Consider the following 17,778-nt stretch of genomic DNA (forward strand, 5'->3'; position numbering starts at 1 on the left):
GTCTGATTCATAACCACGCTTACACTGACTGAACTCCTTCAGGGCATGATCAACGAACGCTGGCTCACTCAGAATCTTTGAAAAGGTCCCCAACTGCCTACCACCAGAACCAAGTCTAATTTGGATTTGTAAAACCGATCAGCAAGAACCATTGGAAATATTGCTGTGCAATTTTTTACTTCTTTTTACACAAGCTTTTCTCTAATTTATCAAAACATGCACTTACCTTCACCGTCTTCAGTTGTCCATTATGACCTTGTCGTAAGTTTGAATGGAAAGGAAGTCTCCATTCGGCCCGTCGACAGCACTTCCTGCTTTGCTCAGACTCGTTCCAAACACAGAATCTATCTCTTGCTCGAACTTTCCATAAAGCTCAGACTGAACACAAACCAGTTAATTCCATCTAGACTCCCCAGAGTGAGCTTGTGTGTTGCCAAGCAGATGAGGTAAGCATATTTGGCAAACTGGAACCAGTGCTGAATTTGTTAGTCGTCAGTGTTTTGGTAATGACTGAGGTGCCATAATCCACAATGATGAGCTGCAGGTGCTTCAAGGGACTTGCCATAATATTACTGGAATAATAAGTTCAATTTTGACTTTTATTTCCCTCTTTTTTTTGAAAACATATATAAAGAAAAAAATAACATCAAAGTTGTTATGTTCCTATTGTCATAAAACTATCTTTACACTTGTTCATGGTTTGGCACAGATTTTTGCAAGTAGTGCATGTGTTATTGTACATTATCAGCGTTGGAGAAGCTCTACTGCTCTCTAGGGCACAGAGCCAGCAGTCTTACTAAGATACTTAACTTTTCAAGATACACAACAATTACATCTCTTCTAATTCCAGCACTTCCATTTTTTTTGTTTGATCACTGACAAGGCCTCTGAATAATTCTTCTTTTGTGAAACATTATCCCGAAGAATAATAAACATAAGAGCAACTGTTCTGCTGGAAAAAAATTAATCTTCTTCAAACATAGGTAAAACTCAAAAGGCCCCAATTTTTACTGAGAGCAAACTGCAGTCAGTTTTTCTGCAGGGAAACAACCAAATAATTTATTCCATGGTTCAAAGGGTTTCAATTTTTTTTTTGCAGAAGCTGTAGAAAATGTAGAGAGTCTACTAAAATGTTGTCAAGGATTAAGAAAAAACCGAAGAAGTGAAATAGCAGTACTAATGGCAACCATGTTAATTATATCACAGCCAAGACAGAATAAAAGTTATCCCCTCAATTAGTTTGCCATTCTAGGAGATCTCATGCAAATAATTCCTTTCGAAAAGGGGGGATTGGGAGGGGGTGGGGGGGGGGGGAGAAACTGCCTCTGGCATGCAAATCGTGCGTCAAAAAAGAGGGGTGGGGGGAATAAGGGGGCAGTGCCTGGGCTTAGAAGGTGCTGGGAAAGCAAAGGATGCATCACAGCCACTGTAGTGCTGTATTACCTCAGTTTTTCAAGAGAGGCTGTCACAGATGGGTTCTTGTGCTGCTGTTCGCGCTCTGCTCTCTTTACCTTACTCTTTTCATCCCCTGACAATTTTAATGTTGCTTTGTGGCGGTACATTTTTTTGTGGATGGGACCATTACTGGCAGGAATACTTGAAGTATCAGAGCTTCTGTCAAAAACGCCACCTCGCATGCCAGAACTGAAATGAAATTCATTGTTAGGACCGGTTGGTGCAGCAATATGAGGAACTGTGGATTTTGCAGGATTTTTGTTACTTAAGGCCTTGGCTGTTGCTCTCCGGTTTTTAGCAGGCAAAGAACTATTTGATTTCTTTTTGGATTCTGACATTGTACCACCCAAAATGTTCAAAGTTTTCCATTTCAGGCTGTTTACCTCCAGCGACTGGCACGTACCCGAGGTAATGTTATGACCCCCAGGGCTCCAGATTGGTTCAATAGAAGCCATCATAAAACGCTGGACTTCTGCCATTCCGGAGGCAATATTCGAAAGTATGTTACTGGGTTCTTCAAATTCTCTCTGATCGTCAACTAGCAGATTATTACTGTTTGCTACACTCTGCCCAGACCAACCAACGCTGGCCCTTTTACTCAAGGGCCAGGAGCTATTGCCCCCATTTTGCTTTCTACCCCGTGCAGCAGCAGGACCGCGATGCGGAAGAGTCTCGTGAAGCACCTGAACACAAGGTGATGTGCTGTTTTTGTTGACAAGCGCATCCAACGACTTGCTGCTTGCTGAAGTTAGCAGTGCCTGATCGTTCCGTTTGGCGTGCGTCGCACCAACTGATTTTTTGGAGTTTTTGGAAGTGCCGGGACTCTGACGCGAATTACTTCTGCTTTGAGTTTTCTCGGTAACTTTAGCGGATTTTGGCTTCCTTGGTTTCTTGGCACCTTTCGGGACTGAGCTTTGGTTTGTGCCCACATGCTTACTTGAGGTGTTTCTCTTTTTAGCTTTTTGTCCTCTGACGCTGTTGTTTAATTTCAGCATGCCAGTCTGTTTCTCAAACGAGTTTGTTTCCGTCATCTCACTGGTGTCTTCGTTATTAAAGGTATGAAACTGAAATTGATGATTATTCAAAATAAACGTCTCGGTAGGTTGATCGTGCGCCTGGGGTACTGTACCCCATTTCATTTCATTCGCATCTCCAAGCATTGCCTGGGTGTGCTCCTGAAAGTCTTTGGGTTTGCCTGGCGTTTTGACCTCCGGTCCCACTATTTCAGGCGAAAGGTCGGGTGTGATTGGCGGGGAAATCTCAGACAGCGTCACTTGCCTGAACCGATCGGGGGTGAAGTTTGAGATGTCGAGAAGATCAGCAGATTCCTTCAGAGGCGCAACTTCATCAACGCTCTGCTGAATTACAAGCTTGGGGCTGCAATGGGCTAAAAAGTCATCGCTCATATCATCCTCACCATCGTTTTCACACGACTTCAAACTTAAAGAGCTAAAATTATTGGCGCTTGCTGACAAAGAACTCACTGAATCAAAACTGATGAGTCTGGTGTCATCTGGAGCTACTGAATCTCGATGGAGCTGAAAATTGCCATCACCATCTTCTATTATGCATGATTGATAGCTGGTATTTGACTGCAATGGCTGGTTATGGGAATAATTCTTGCTAAGCACAAGTTCATCGCTGTCTATTTCTATCTGTTGATAATTGTCATTAACGGTTCTTGAAAGATTAGTGCCTTCTATTGGTAGTGACACCACACCAACCATACTAGTCGACAGAATGGCAGGCGCTCTGCCAATGGCTGAATACTCTGGCTTTGTGTGCCACAACTTTTCAAAGCTCTGTTTCTCCTCCTGGTAAAGAGGAGACTGCTGCTGTTCCGGTTCGGAGGGAGGGGACATTACACAACTTTGCGTGAGGTTCGAAGGGTTGAAGTGATTCAGTGGCTTGGAAGCAACGGCAGAATGATGAGGGAAGTAGGAGAGCCCAGTATGGCTTATGGAATCGGATGCATCCAGCAGTGTCTGTAAATACCCCCCAGGGATTACTTGCACAGTAGATGCAGCATTAGCAGATGGCACAGGCTTCTCAGGAGAGCAGGTGGCGGGTGAAAAAGTAGAATTCTTAGCAGCAGCCTTTGCGTGGCACGATTTAGATAAATGGGAGTTGTCTGGGACGCAATGAATGGCATTAGTCAGAAGACTACCTGAACTATTCTGTCTTGTTTCAGCTGAATCCAGCTCACTTGTATTTGTCATTGTCTCAATGTCACTATTAATTGCCATCTTGATCTTTTTGCTGGTGTTTTTCAGTTTGGCTTCTGCTTTTAATTTCAGTCTTTTTAGCCGGCCTTTCTCCTTTACTCGGTTCTCAAACTTTCCTTGCAATTTACTTCTCACCGAAGCAGTCCCTGATGCAATGTTGGTGGAGCACAAGCCATTTGCACAGCTAGGGATTTCTACTGCAACTGTCTGGGCGTCTACAAAGTCCAAATCTTCTCTATCCTCATAGGTCAGCCTCTTAGTTTCAACCGGATCGAAGGAGCACTCGATCTGCTTGTTGGGCCCCAGTTCAAGTCGAACTCTACGTGCCCTGTGTCTGTTTGCAATTTGTTTGCTTTTCCTCTTGGCAGGATGAGCAAGAAACACATTAGACACTGCACTATTTAAATGTGGCCTCTTCCTTCTTTCAGTAGGCACTGACAACAGATGCTTAGATTGTTTTTGGCACCAAAATTCCTTCAAAGGTGCAAGTTTCTCATATTTACCTAGTGCTTCAGCAGTCAGGTTGACACTCGTCTGGGTGGCATCAATTTTGCCGACTTTCACTCGCATATCCTTCTGACCTTTGAACCTATTAATAATGATATATTTAATAATAACTGGCGGTCCTCTCCGAGCTGACTTTCGGCGCTTTCGTGGGCACCATTCATCATCATCTTCCTTCTTAGGACCATCCGCTGGCCATTCCTTCTTTCCCGAAATCTTTTCGCTCTCTATGGAGTCGACATCGTACAGGTAGTCGTCACTATACCGTACTTTCCTTTTGGCACGTAATGCGTAATTTAGTTGACCAGAGCAATTTGCATTTTGTCTTGCAAGATACCTAATACTATCCATGTTGCCTTTAATGGTGTCATACGAGGAATCTGTTCCATAGCTGTCATCGCTGTACTCGCCTGAATCTTCCACGGAATGGTTAGTTTCGAAGAACTGATTTCTTTTAGAAGTTGCATACAGCTTTACGTCCACAGTGCTACCATATTTTTGCATTCCCGTCCTCTCTTCCGATGGGTCGTCCTCATCCCAGATGTCAATCTCATCGGATTTGATTTGCGAGGGATCGGAGTTCATTTTCATGGACGCTTTGCCCTCTTTTTTTGTGCAATTTGAGATGACATTGGGAAAAAAGCTCAACTGCGCTTCTTCCTGAAGTACATTCGTCTTTTCCCTGACATTGTCTTGAAAGGATTCGTACCTAATCTTCAGAGAGCAGACATCGCTGCTCAGAGTTGACTCATCGTCAAACATGTAATTGTCCACCTCTTCCTCTGCAAAAAGATTGACCGAGAGCTCATTCTTTGAGCACAGGTCAAGCAGTTCTATTTTGCTTTCGCTAATAAAAGACTCAAAATAAGCCCAATCCTGGCTGGGATTCGATAATAAAGCTTCCTCGCCATTGCATTTGTCCAGCAGTAATCCTTCATAGTAATGTTTTTGAGTAATATCTTCTGACTCGCTGTCAGATTTCTCCACATCTCTTTTGTCTGCAGTCCTAGATTTATGCACAGTAAAGCTTAACAGTTGGTCCGAAAGCAGCTGATCCCCGTATCTTGCACTTTCCCCTGTACTCATGCACTGAATCCCTATATCAGAGACTGAACAGGTGTCACAATCCTTGTTCATGTCACCTATTTTCATGCTGATTCCAGGTTCCGCGTCAATGCTTTCTTTTGACTCAATGAAGCAGCCCAGACAGGTTCTGCTCTGTTGCATCAAGCAGTCATCAGATAGTGACGAGATGCCCTTGGGCTCCATATACCTGAATGGGGCTTTGTCAGAATCCTCTGGTACGGACAAGTAGCTCACGCCCTTTGTAACACAAGACGTAAGGGAAATGGCGTGCGTGGAGGAATCATTTGAAGTATGCTCAGGCACATCAGCTAGTCTTAGAGGAGAGGGTGGGTCCAACAGGCAGGCCTCTTTTGAAGTTGGTAAAGATGACACCCTGTGGCCCAGTTCATTTTCTTTTGGTGAAATGAAAGATGATAAGGTAACTGCAACGTCTGCTGCACTGTAAGACTTCATAAGTTTCCCTGCACCACATGATTCTACACGGAAGGAAAGAAAAGTTAAATAATTTCAATACACAGCAATACAGTTCCCATTTTAGGCTATGCACATAAACAGTTTAAAGTACATGACTAAAGAGCGATAAGAAAAATTACACAAAATGTCTTCCATCTTAAACCAAGAGGAATAATTCTGGCATGGGGGAACTGAAGTAGCCAGCATACAGAATTTATCATCGCTACCAAACTACAATTATCTCGATAGAAACTGAAAGGATGTGGCAGAACTTGTTAAAATCTCATTATGATTATGGTTATAGCTCTGTTTTCACCCAGGCTCCTATTCTGTGTTATTCTGAGAATTATTCACTCATTTAATTTGTTAATTAATCTTTCATTAAAATGTGTCATTGGGGCTAAAAAAAATGAAAGTGATCACAGTTTTGAAAGACTAACCACCTAAGTAACTGTAGATGTAAACTGTGAAATTTTAAACTGACTGGGATCTGCTTTTATAACACAACAATAAAAAGGGAAGCTTTGAGCAGAATGTAATTCTGCTGACCATTATGTTTCAACCTCTTTTATCCACATACATTACATTTTATATATTATCTATGCCATCTGTATGCACATACACACATATATATATAATTGTCTGTATCATAAAAAGTCCTAAGCCAAGTGTCATTAAGTAAAACAAGAATAAAGGAGGAAATAATTGGGTTCGCAGACACTTAAAATGATATACATTCTGCACATATTGTTATATTTGGTTATGTGTCCACATTGATAATGGAAGTTACAATGTTATTGTTAATGTTATGTCAATGTTATCACATCCTCTCACCAATGGTGCTGCTGTGGTAGGATGTGCGCAGGGGCAGGGTCAAGGTCACGGCTTTTATTATAGCATGACAAGATAACACAAGATGTTTTCATTAAATTGTGGACAAAACAATTTACCAGGAAAAAATGTTGAGATTCAATGTGTACAAACATGATGTTAGTTGATATCCTATAGTTTAGATTGAGTATGAATCATGGAGTCTCTACAGTGTGGAAGGAGGCCATTTGGCCCATTGCGTCTGCACCAACAACAATGCCTATCCCCACAAATCCACCTATTTACCCCTCTAATTCATATATTCAGGTAAGGTGGGCTTTAAAGACATTGAACAATTGGGTAGGGGTGCATGGGCATGATTCAGTCCCCATTTTAAAATCAAACACCTTCATCGTAAACTCCGATGCCTGCGTATCAACGGGCGGCACAGTGGTGAGAATTGCTGCCTTGCAGCACAGGGACCCAGGTTCAATTCCGACCTTAGGTGACTGTCTGTGTGGAGTTTGCACATTCTCCCTGTGTCTGCTCGGATCTGCTCCGGTTTCCTCCCACAGTCCAAAGATATACGGGTTAAATTGATTGGCCGTGCTTAAATTGTCATTTAGTGTCGGGGGATTAGCAGGGTAAACGTGTGGTGTTACGGCGATAGGGCCCGGGTGGGGTTGTTGTCAGTGCAGTCCGAATGGCTTCCTTCTGCGCTGTAGGGATTCTATGCAACTCTATTCCATATAATACAAAGTCCCTGTGTGAACATGTTGTGCAGTGTTTCTCCATCCTAACAGTGGTCACTGCAGTATCTGCACTGGGATAAGGTGTAATTAAAGGCTGACGCACGCAGACTCCGTCATGTGTGGACACTGGAATTTATAACGAAATACTTTTTCAGGAAGAACATACAGATTAGAGTTTTGATATATTGCAAATGGACATTAAAATTAAAAACTCTCAGCAGCAAGAGAAGCAGTGAATCTTAATAAAAACTATTCATTTCTAACAGACGCAGTTAAGACCAGAAGAAACTGCTGGAATATATTAAAATAAGCTGGCAAACCAAATGTCTCTGCTTTAACCAGAATTTTGAAGCTTAGCATTGTTTGGGAATGCTTAAACATGCAGAAGATTTGAACATTATGTTTTGTTCCCAATGGTGACCAACAGTTAAAGACTTCAAAGCCAATATGCATCCTTGACAGCAACCCAACATGGTCTTCACTTCTAATTTAGGTCAAAAGGACTCTAAAACAGTTGAACTATTTTTTGAAGATAAGGCAATAGTGCAGTCTACTATTAAAAATACCAAACTGCGGCACAGAGCAGCGGATGGTTTACACTCATGGTGATGATCCTGGTGTTAGTTATGCTATCAGCAGGTTGAGTGAGCCAGTAGCAGAAAACATCATCACAGAGAAAAGATGAAAATTTGGTGACTAAGTTCTCAACTGATTCCTTCTCCTAGCGGGTGGTCATGGAGCAGAATTGTAGGGATTTGGGAAGAGAACGCAATGCCAGGATTGATACTGAAGAATTAAAATAAGAAATATTCTCTTGGTCAACTTTTTAAAATCTTTTCTAGTTTACATTTTTGCAATTTAGTTTCATGGGTCATCTTTTTTTCTGCTCGATCAGTTATTGGTGCAGTGAAGCTGACTATTTCTCTACCTTAATATTAAAGCAATGAACTGCCAGTGCTGGAAACTGGAAGTAAAAATAAAAAGGCTAGGAAAACTCAACAGATCTGGCAGCATCTATGAAGAGAGGAACAGAATTAATGCTCAAAGTCTGCATGACACTCCTACAGAGCTGGAGAGGTAGTGATGTGATGGGTTTTATGCTTTTGACAAGGGGGAGGTAGGCGAAGTAAAATAGAAGGTCTCGAGGGGTAAAATGACAAAGGTGTCATGGATACAAGACAGAGGCAGTGATAACAATAGTTCTAAAGACTAAAGTAGGTGTTAGTAGCAGTCAAAAGGTCAGATAGCAGAACACGTTAACAGCAGGGAAGGGTGAGTGCTTTCTGAGAATGAAACATGAGAACAAGACAGACTGGCATTTGTGAGGGAAAAACATAAGAATATCAAAGTCAAAGACAGAGTTCATGGTCTGAAGTTGTCTAACTTGATGTAGAGTCCAGAAAGCTGTGAAATGCCTAATGACATGCTTTTCCGAGTCAGGACTGTGAATGATTTAGAGGGGAACCTTCAGGTGGTGGTGTTCCCAGGCATCTGCTGCTCTTATTCTTCCAGATGGTAGTGGTCATGGGTTTGGAAGGTGCTCCAAAGGAACTTTGGTGAGTTCCTGCAGTATGTCTTGTAAATGGTACATACAGCTGCCACTGTTCATTGGTGGCAGAGGGATTGAATGTTTGTGGAAGGGGTAGTAAACAAGCTTCTTGAGTATTGCTGTAGCTGCACTCATCCAGGCAAGCAGAGAGTATTCCATTCCACACCTGACTTGTCCCTTGTAGGTGGTGGATAGATTTTGAAGAGTCAAGAGGTGAGTTAATTAGCGCATGATTCCATGCCTTTGACCTGCTTTGCCAGCCAAAGTATTTTAATGGTTGTCCAGTCCAGTTTCTGGTCAATGGTAACTCCCAGGATGTTGATAGTGGGGGATTCAGCAATGGTAATGTCATTGGATGTGAAACAGCAATGGTTAGACCCTCTCTTGCTGGAGATGGCCATTACCTGGCACGTGTGTGGCATGAGTGTTACTTGCCACTTGTCAGCTCAAGCTTGGCTATTTTCTGGCTCTTGCTGCATTTGAACATTGACTGCATCAGTATCTGATGAGTTGATCTTGAATACTGTGCAGTCATAAATGAACATCCCCACTTCTGACCTTGTAATAGAAGGGAGGTCACTAATGAAGTAGCTGAAGATGGTTGGGCCTTGGACACTATCCTGGGAAACTCCTGTAATGATGTATTGGAGTTGAGATGATTGACCTCCAATAACTCTCCACGAACCATCTTCCTATTTAACAAGTATGACTCTTAACTAGTGGACAGTTTGCCCCCGATAGCCGTTGACTCCAGTTTTGCTAGCCCTCCTTGATGCTACACTCAGTCAAATGCTGCACTGATGTCAAGGGCAGTCATTCTCACCTCACCTCTGGCACTCAGCTCTTTTGTCCATGCTTGAACATTTGAACCAAGGCTGTAATGAGGTCAGGAACTGTGTGACTTGGTGGAACCCAATGTGAGCAGCTTATTGCTGAGTAAGTGCTACCTGATGGCATTGTTGATGATCCTTTCCATTGCTTTACTGGTAGACTGATGGAGTGATATTGGCCAGGTTGGATTCGTCCTCCTTCTCGTGTACAGGAGATGCTTGGACAATTTTCCACATTGCCGGGTGGATGCCGGCGTTGTAGCCGTACTGGAACGGCTTGACTAGGACATAGTAACTTCTGGAGCACGAGTTTTCAGTTCTATTGGTGGAATACAGGTGCCCCCGTGGCACAGTGGTTAACACTGCTGCCTCACAGCACCCAGGGACCTGGGTTCAATTCTGGCCTTTGTGACTGTCTGTGTGGAGTTTGCAAGTTCCCCTGTGTCTGGACGGGTTTCTATTGGTTGGCCATTCCATGGCCTAGCATACCTCCCACTCTACCACCTAGCCAGGGATAAACCCTGGTTCAATGCAGAGTGCAGAAGGATATGGCAGGAGCCATACCAGCCATACCGAAAATGAGGAACCAACCTGATGAAGCCACAAAACAAGACAGATACCAAACAGCATAAGCAGTAAGTAATAGACAGAGATAAGAAACCCCACAACCAACAGAACAGGCTAATTCATGGCTGGATGTGGCAGGACTGCAGAGCTTAGAGCTTAGTAAGTTTGCAGATGACACTAAGATTGGTGGCATAGTGGACAGTGAAGAAAGTTATCTCCAATTGCAACAGGATCTTGATCAATTGGACCAGTAGACTGACGAATGGCAGATGGAGTGTAATTTAGATTAATGCGAAGTGATGCATTTTGCTCGACTGAACGAGGGCAGGGCTTACTCAGTAAATGATAGGGCACTGGGGAGAGTTACAGAACAAAGAGATCTAGCGGTACAGGTTCATAGCTCCTTGAAAGTGGAGTTACAGGTGGACAGAGTAGTGAAAAAGGTATTTGGCATGCTTGGTTTCATCGGTCAGAATATTGAATACAGGAGTTGGAATGTCTTGTTGAAGTTGTACAAGACATTGGTAAGGCCACATTTGGAATACGGTGTGCAATGCTGGTCACCCTATTGTAGAAAGGATACTAGTAAACTAGAAAGAGTGCAGAAAAGATTTACTAGGATGCTACCAGGATGAATTGAGATATAAAGAGAGGTTGGATAGACTGGGACTTTTTTTCTGAAGTGTAGGAGGCTGAGGGGTGATCTTATAGAGGTCTATAAAATAATGAGGGCCACAGATCAGCTAGACAGTCCATATCTTTTCCCAAAGGCAGGGGAGTCTAAATCTAGAGGACATAGGTTTAAGGTCAGAGGGAAGAGATACAAAAGTGTCCAGAGGGGCAATTTTTTCATACAGAGGGTGGTGAGTCTCTGGAAAAGCTGTCAGAGACAGTAGTAGAGGCGGGTACAATTTTGTCTTTTAAAAACCATTTCGATAATTACATTGGGACGATGGGTATAAAGGGATACGGGCCAAATGCGGGCAATTGGGATTTGTTTCTGGGTTTTAAAAAAAAAGGCAGCATGGACAAGTGGGGCCGAAGGGCCTGTTTCCATGCTGTAAATCTCTATGACTCTATCTGATCCGTTGGTTGTGGGGTTTCTTAGCTCTGTCCATTACTTGCTGCTTATGCTGTTTGGCATCTGTCTCGTTTTGTGGCTTCATCAGGTTGACTCCTCATTTTTGGGTCCACCTGGAATCGCTCCTGCCATATCCTCCCGCACTCTGCATTGAACCCTGGTTAGGTGGTAATGATAGAGTGAGGGATATGCCGGGCCACAGATTGTGGTTGAATACAATTCTGCTGCTACTGATAACCCATAGCTCCACATGGATGCCCAGGTTTGAGTTCCTAGATCTGTTCAATGTCTTTCCCATTTAGCATGGTGGTAGCACCACACAACATGATCGTGGGTAGCCTCAGTGTGAAGACAGCACTTTGTCTCGACAAGGACTGTGCAGTCATTACTCCGACCAATGCTGTCATGGACAAACACTGGTGGCAGCAGGCAGGCTGGTGGAGCTGGGGTCAAGTATATTTTTCCCTCTTGTTGGTTCCCTCACCACCTGTCACAGTCCCAGTCAAGCAGCTATGTCTTTAAGACCCAGCAGGCTTGGGCTGTGGTGGTACTACCAACCGCTCTTGGTGATAGACACTGAAGTCCCCCATCCAAAGTACATTCTGTGCCGTTGCCACCCAAATGGCATTCAACATGGAGAAGTACTCTCTCCCTAGTGTATACCACTGTGCTACAATCTCTGCTGGGGCAGTTCTGCTGGTGACACAGGGCATACCCAGGGATGGTGATGGAGCTGTCTGGAACATTATCTGTAAGGTATGATCCCATGAGTATGACTACATCAGGCCGTTCCTTGACTAATCTGTGAGACAGCTCTCCCAAGTTTGACACAAGCCCTTGGATGTTAGTAAAGGGAACTTTGCAGGGTTGACAGAGCTGGATTTGCTGTAAATTCCAGTGCCTAGGTTGATGCCGGGTGGTCCGCCCGTATTTTAGGGTCAACCACATTGCTGTGGGTCTAGAGTCACATGCAGGCCAAACCAGATAAGAGTGGCAGGTTTCCTTCCCTAAAGGACATTGGTGAACCAGGTGGGTTTTTACGACAATTGACAATGGTTTCATGGTCATCAGTTGACTTTTACTTCCAGATATTTTCAGTTTTAAAAATTTCCACCATCTGATTCAAGCCTCAGGTTTCCTGAGCAATATCCTGGGTCTCTGAGATACTAGATGAGTGACAACATCACTGTGGCCTCCGTGTACCAAAAGGTGGTTCTTGTGTGAGTGGCTACGCAGTCGCATGGAGGAGCCATGAGGATGTTGGTGGATGGCATGAGTTGGTATTGAGTTGGTATGTAGGGTATGATCAAAGAAGTTCTGCAAGGTAGTCATCCAGTCTGTGTTTTTTTTCCTTCCTTTTTTCCCACTCTCCAGCCCCTTATCTCATCTCCCCTCTCTGTCACTGCCCCCATCCCCCTATGTCAGTTTGTTCCTTGTTCTCAGGTTTTGCTCTCTGTTCTGCCATCAACACATTGTGCTATCTGCCCTTTACATAAGAACATAAGAATAAGGAGCAGGAGTAGGCCATCTAGCCCTTCGAGCCTGCCCCGCCATTCAATAAGATCATGGCTGATCTGTCGTGGCTCAGTTCCACATTCCCGCCCTCTCCCCATAACCCTTAATCCCCTCTCTTATCAAAAACCCATCAACCCGCGTCTTAAAAATATTTAGTGAGGTAGCCTCCACCACTTCAACGGGCAGAGAATTCCAGAGATTCACCACCCTTCGAGTGAAGAAGTTCTTCCTCAACTCTGTTCTAAACCGCGCCCCCTTTATCTTGAGACTGTGCCCTCTACTCCTACTGTCCTTTCTGAGCGGGAAGAGTCTCTCCACCTCTATCCTATCCATCCCATTCATCATCTTATATGTCTCAATGAGATCTCCCCTCATTCTTCTAAACTCTAACGAGTACAAGCCTAGTTTATTCAGCCTCTCCTCATAGCCCAACCCCCTCAACTCTGGCATCAGCCTAGTAAACCTCCTCTGCACTCCCTCCAAGGCCAAAATATCCTTGCGTAAGTACAGCGCCCAAAACTGCACACAGTACTCCAGCGCAGCCTTTAGGTTGCTATTAGCATAGATTACTACTTTAAAAAACTGGATTAACCAAAAGTTTACAAATATTATCAGCAATGATCCAAAGCTAACCTCCCATTGAGATAACATTACCATTTTCACAGATATACTGAGCTATACCACAAAGTGATTCATCCCTTTTCAAGCTCTTCCTTGCCAACTCACCAGTTTGTTTTCCAAATAAACTCTAGAGTTCAACCAACAGGTTTCTTTAAATGTAGATTGTTAAAACATTTCCTCTTAGCATTCGCTCTTCTGTCATTTTATTATAAGAAGTCTGAGAACGTTTGGAGAGAGAACAAAGGGTCATTTTCTCTGATATGTTCTCCCATTTTGAAATTTCCCAACTTACCAGACCTTTCTCATTGCTCCGAATTGTGCAATTTTCACTTTGAGGAGGTGAGTGCTGAATTAAATGGGACCTGCTAACCCTGGAAGCAGGGCCATAGGGTGGGTGAGTGCCCACTCATAGAATTATAGAATCCCTCCAGTGGAGAAAGAGGCCATTTGGCCCATCGAGCCTGCACCGACAACTATCCCACCCAGGCCCAATCTCCATAACCCAACTGTGTATCCTGCTAATCCCCCGACACTAAGGGGAAATTAGGCCTGGCAAATCGACCTAACCCACACATCTTTAGACCGTGGGAAGAAACCGGAGCATCCGGAGAAGACCCACGCAGACATGGGGAGAACATGCAAACCCCACACAGGCAGTCACCCAACGCTGAAATTGAACCCGGGTCCCTGAGCAATGCTAACCACTGTGCCCATACTCAATCCTAGCTCACAAGCCTCACTCACCCTCAAGCTCATCATACCTCCATATCAACTCAATGCCAACTCATGCCCTCCGCCAACCTTCTCGTGGCCCCTCAGTTTTTCCATGCCAACTCCATAGCTACTCATATTGTATCTGCCATGGGTGGACCTTAGAAGATAGGAAGATAGAACATATTGAATTTGGAGCAGAGGTGGGCAAATTAAGCCCTTCGAGCCTGCTTCCCCATTCAATCTGTTCTTGGCTGATCTCTCCCTGGTCTTAAATCCGCTCCCCACCAGAAGCCACTTCAGAAGCCTTGTGAAGGTGAAAAATATAAACGTCTAACAATCTAATATAGCTCTCACACAGAACTGATAGTGAAATAAACTCCCATTCATAGAATCTTCACTGTGAAAGACAGTTTTGAGATTAAAAGTTCTCGGTTAAAGAAAAGTGAACAATGAATGTAAATCCTCAAAAGCTAAGAGTCACCGTAAACCTATTTCAAGTAATTTGAATGTCTACTTAAAGGACGGTGTAAAGTATAGCTGTGAACAGTATTCTTGGAAGAAAGGGGATGTTTGTTTTGTGGTTTTAAGTATCAGTCGCCTACAAAGATAATGTTGAGTAAAGTGTGTTTTTAGCCTTTTGCTGCAGGAGAAGTCTTAAAATGTGAAATCTTATCGTGTCATTCTTTCAGCTGTTAACTGGAGGTTCGAATTTATTTTTGAAGTTATCAGTCGCTGTGGAGTTCCCAACCATAATAATAGCCCTTGGGGAAATATCAACCAAGAATTCTAGAACAGACACACAAACAGATGCCGCTGTTTTTACTAACCTGCAGCAGATGGCCTGTCAATAAAACCCATCTAGCACAGGTTTTTTTTCTGTAAAATCGGTGACACCTGCAGCCTGTTTCTTTTAAAAATCCTCAGATCATGACAGTTGTACATCTACCATTCAAGAGTGTTTGCATCTACCTTATTAATTCATCACTCCCACACTGTGGGTTAACGCCCTTAGAGCACTCAAAACGGAGTCTGCCAAACTCAGCACTCGGTTCAAACGGCCTGACTGAGTTCAGGTTTTTTTGCCCATCCACCACCAATATTGGATCTGTCGGAAATAGTGCCGGGTTCCCATAACAGAATCCTGCCCATCATTTTTAAAGGTGTGCAGAAATTTGATGATGAAAGTCAGGACCATGAGAGTGACTGCATTTTAAAATTGGCAATAAAGTTTTTGGAATTTCCTGAAAGGCACAATATAAATGTAAGTTCCCTTTTCTTCCTGTGATGGCACCCAGGAAATCTACCACTGAAACTGTTTATAACGCTGAATAAAGACTTTTTCTGCCTGATGGTTATAAAGTTTATTTATTAGCGTCACAAGTAGGCTTACATTAACACTGCATTGAAGTTACTGTGAAAATCCCCGAGTCGCCACACACTGGTGCCTGTTCGGGTACACTGAGGGAGAATTTAGCACCTAACCAGCACGTCTTTCAGACTGTGGGAGGAAACTGGTGCGCCTGGAGGATACCCACGCAGACACGGGGAGAACGTGCAAACTCCGCACAGACAGTGACCCAAGCCGGGAGTCGAACCCAGGTCCTTGGCGCTGTGAGGCAGCGGTGCTAACCGCTGTGCCGCCTGTTGGGTCCTGCAGGAGGAGGACTCCACCATTTGAAATCTGTCTGCCTCATCAGGAATCTTGCCCGGAAGTATAGATAAGTAAAGTTTATTTATCAGTCACAAGTCAGGCTTACATTAACACTGCAATGAAGTTACTGTGAAATTCCCCAAGTCGCCACAGTCCGGCGCCTGTTCAGATCAATGCACCTAACCACGTAGGAAGACATTATTAGCAAGCAACCAAAATGATTGAGAAAATTATCTAAATGGTGACTTCTCGAGTAAGGTCACTTTTAAGGCTTTTGTGAAAACGTACATCATGGAAACAGCAACATATGTCAAAGTTTTGGCACATTAAAAAAAAAAGTCTGCAACAGGGATTGAATAATTTATGAAGTCATTGACATACCTGCTGTTTCCATGTTCTGTGCTCGACAAACATGAAATATTGGCTGGGTTTAAATTCTCCCTGTAAAGTTAGCCAAAGTATTGTGAGCCTGCATCATGCTGGTACACATGCATTGTTTATATCACTGTCACCAACAGTTTTCAGAAAAGTTCTCCTGCAAAAACAAAATCAAAGCATTGTTTGGCCAAAGGAACAATAAAAAGGGAATTACATTAATATTCCAGCCATTCCTTTCTCCCCCCCACCACTTACTTTAATTTTGCATATATGTAGATAAAGCCACATCTTAAGCCACTCAATGTCTGTCAATAGGATCAGCGTAAGCTCCTAATTTACAGGGTAGAAATCAAAATTGCAACAACTTTTCTCACTTCATGTATTTTCTCTACATCATGATCAAGTCCAAAGATTTGCAAGTTAGGTGGATTGGCCATGATCAACGTGCAGTGTTACACCATTAGGATGGGGATTGGGCCGAGGTAGGGTGCTCTTTTGGAGGCCATGATGTGGAGAAGCCGGCGTTGGACCGGGGTAAACATAGTAAGGAGTCTCACAACATCAGGATAAAGTCCAACAGGTTTATTTGGTCAGTCACTAGCTTTCGGAGCACTGCTCCTCCATCAGGTAAGTGGGAGTTCACAAACAGGGCATATAAAGATACAAACTCAATTTATAAAATAATGGTCAAAATGAGAGTCTTTACATGTAATCAAGGCTTAAAGGTACAGACAATGTGAGCGGAGAGTGGGTTAAGCACAGGTTAAAGAGATGTGTATTGTCACCAGCCAGGACATTTAGTGAGATTTGGCAAGTCATGGGGGTTACAGATAGTGTGACATGAACCCAAGATCCCAGTTGAGGCCACCCTCATGTGTGTGGAACTTGGCTATCAGTCTCTGCTCAGCAACTCTGCGCTGTCGTGTGTCGTGAAGGCCGCCTTGGAGAATGCTTACCCGAAGATCAGGGGCCGAATGCCCGTGACCACTGAAGTGTTCCCCAACAGGAAGAGAACAGTCTTGTTTGGTGATTGTCGAGCGATGTTCATTCATCCGTTGTCGTAGTATCTGCATGGTCTCCCCATTGTACCATGCCCCAGGGCATCCTTGCATGCAGAGCATCAGGTAGACAACACTGGCCACGTTGCAACTGTATGTACCATGTGCCTGATGAATGGTGTTCTCACATGGGATGATGGCATTAGCATTGATGATCTGGCACATCTTGCAGAGGTCACTGTGGCAGGGTTGTGTGGTGTCGTGGTCACTGTTCTCTTGAAGGCTGGGTAGTTTGCTGCAGACAATGGTCTATTTGAGGTTGTGCGGTTGGTGGAAGGCAAGAAGTGGGGGTGTGGGGATGGCCTTGGTGAGATGTTCGTCTTCATCAATGACATGTTGAAGGCTCCGAGAAAGATGTCATAGCTTCTCCGTTCCGGGACGACGAAGGGTATTCTGCCATGCTTGGTGTTTGTCTTCTAAGGAGATTTGTGCGGTGTTTTTTCACTGTGGTGCATCGGAACTGTCGATCGATGACTTGAGCACCACATCCTGGTTCTTATGAGGGCATCTTTCAGCATCTGGAGCTGTC

General features: G+C 43.8%; 1 protein-coding gene across 1 annotated transcript in view; it reads right to left on the reverse strand.

The window, feature by feature from the left end:
• Nucleotides 1-1,439: 1,439 nt before the first annotated feature.
• Nucleotides 1,440-17,778, reverse strand: part of LOC145342382 (neurite extension and migration factor-like) — a 29,804-nt gene continuing 13,465 nt past the window's right edge. Inside the window, exons 3-4 of the mRNA XM_080187915.1 lie at nt 16,195-16,348; nt 1,440-5,746 (exon numbers count right to left, since the gene is read on the reverse strand). Coding sequence (XP_080044041.1) covers nt 1,440-5,746; nt 16,195-16,207 — 4,320 coding nt within the window. The 5' untranslated portion in view covers nt 16,208-16,348. The remainder of the gene's footprint in view (nt 5,747-16,194; nt 16,349-17,778) is intronic.

Source organism: Carcharhinus amblyrhynchos, chromosome 4 (assembly GCF_965287045.1).
Source record: "Carcharhinus amblyrhynchos chromosome 4, sCarAmb.v2.hapA, whole genome shotgun sequence".
Taxonomy (NCBI): domain Eukaryota; kingdom Metazoa; phylum Chordata; class Chondrichthyes; order Carcharhiniformes; family Carcharhinidae; genus Carcharhinus; species Carcharhinus amblyrhynchos.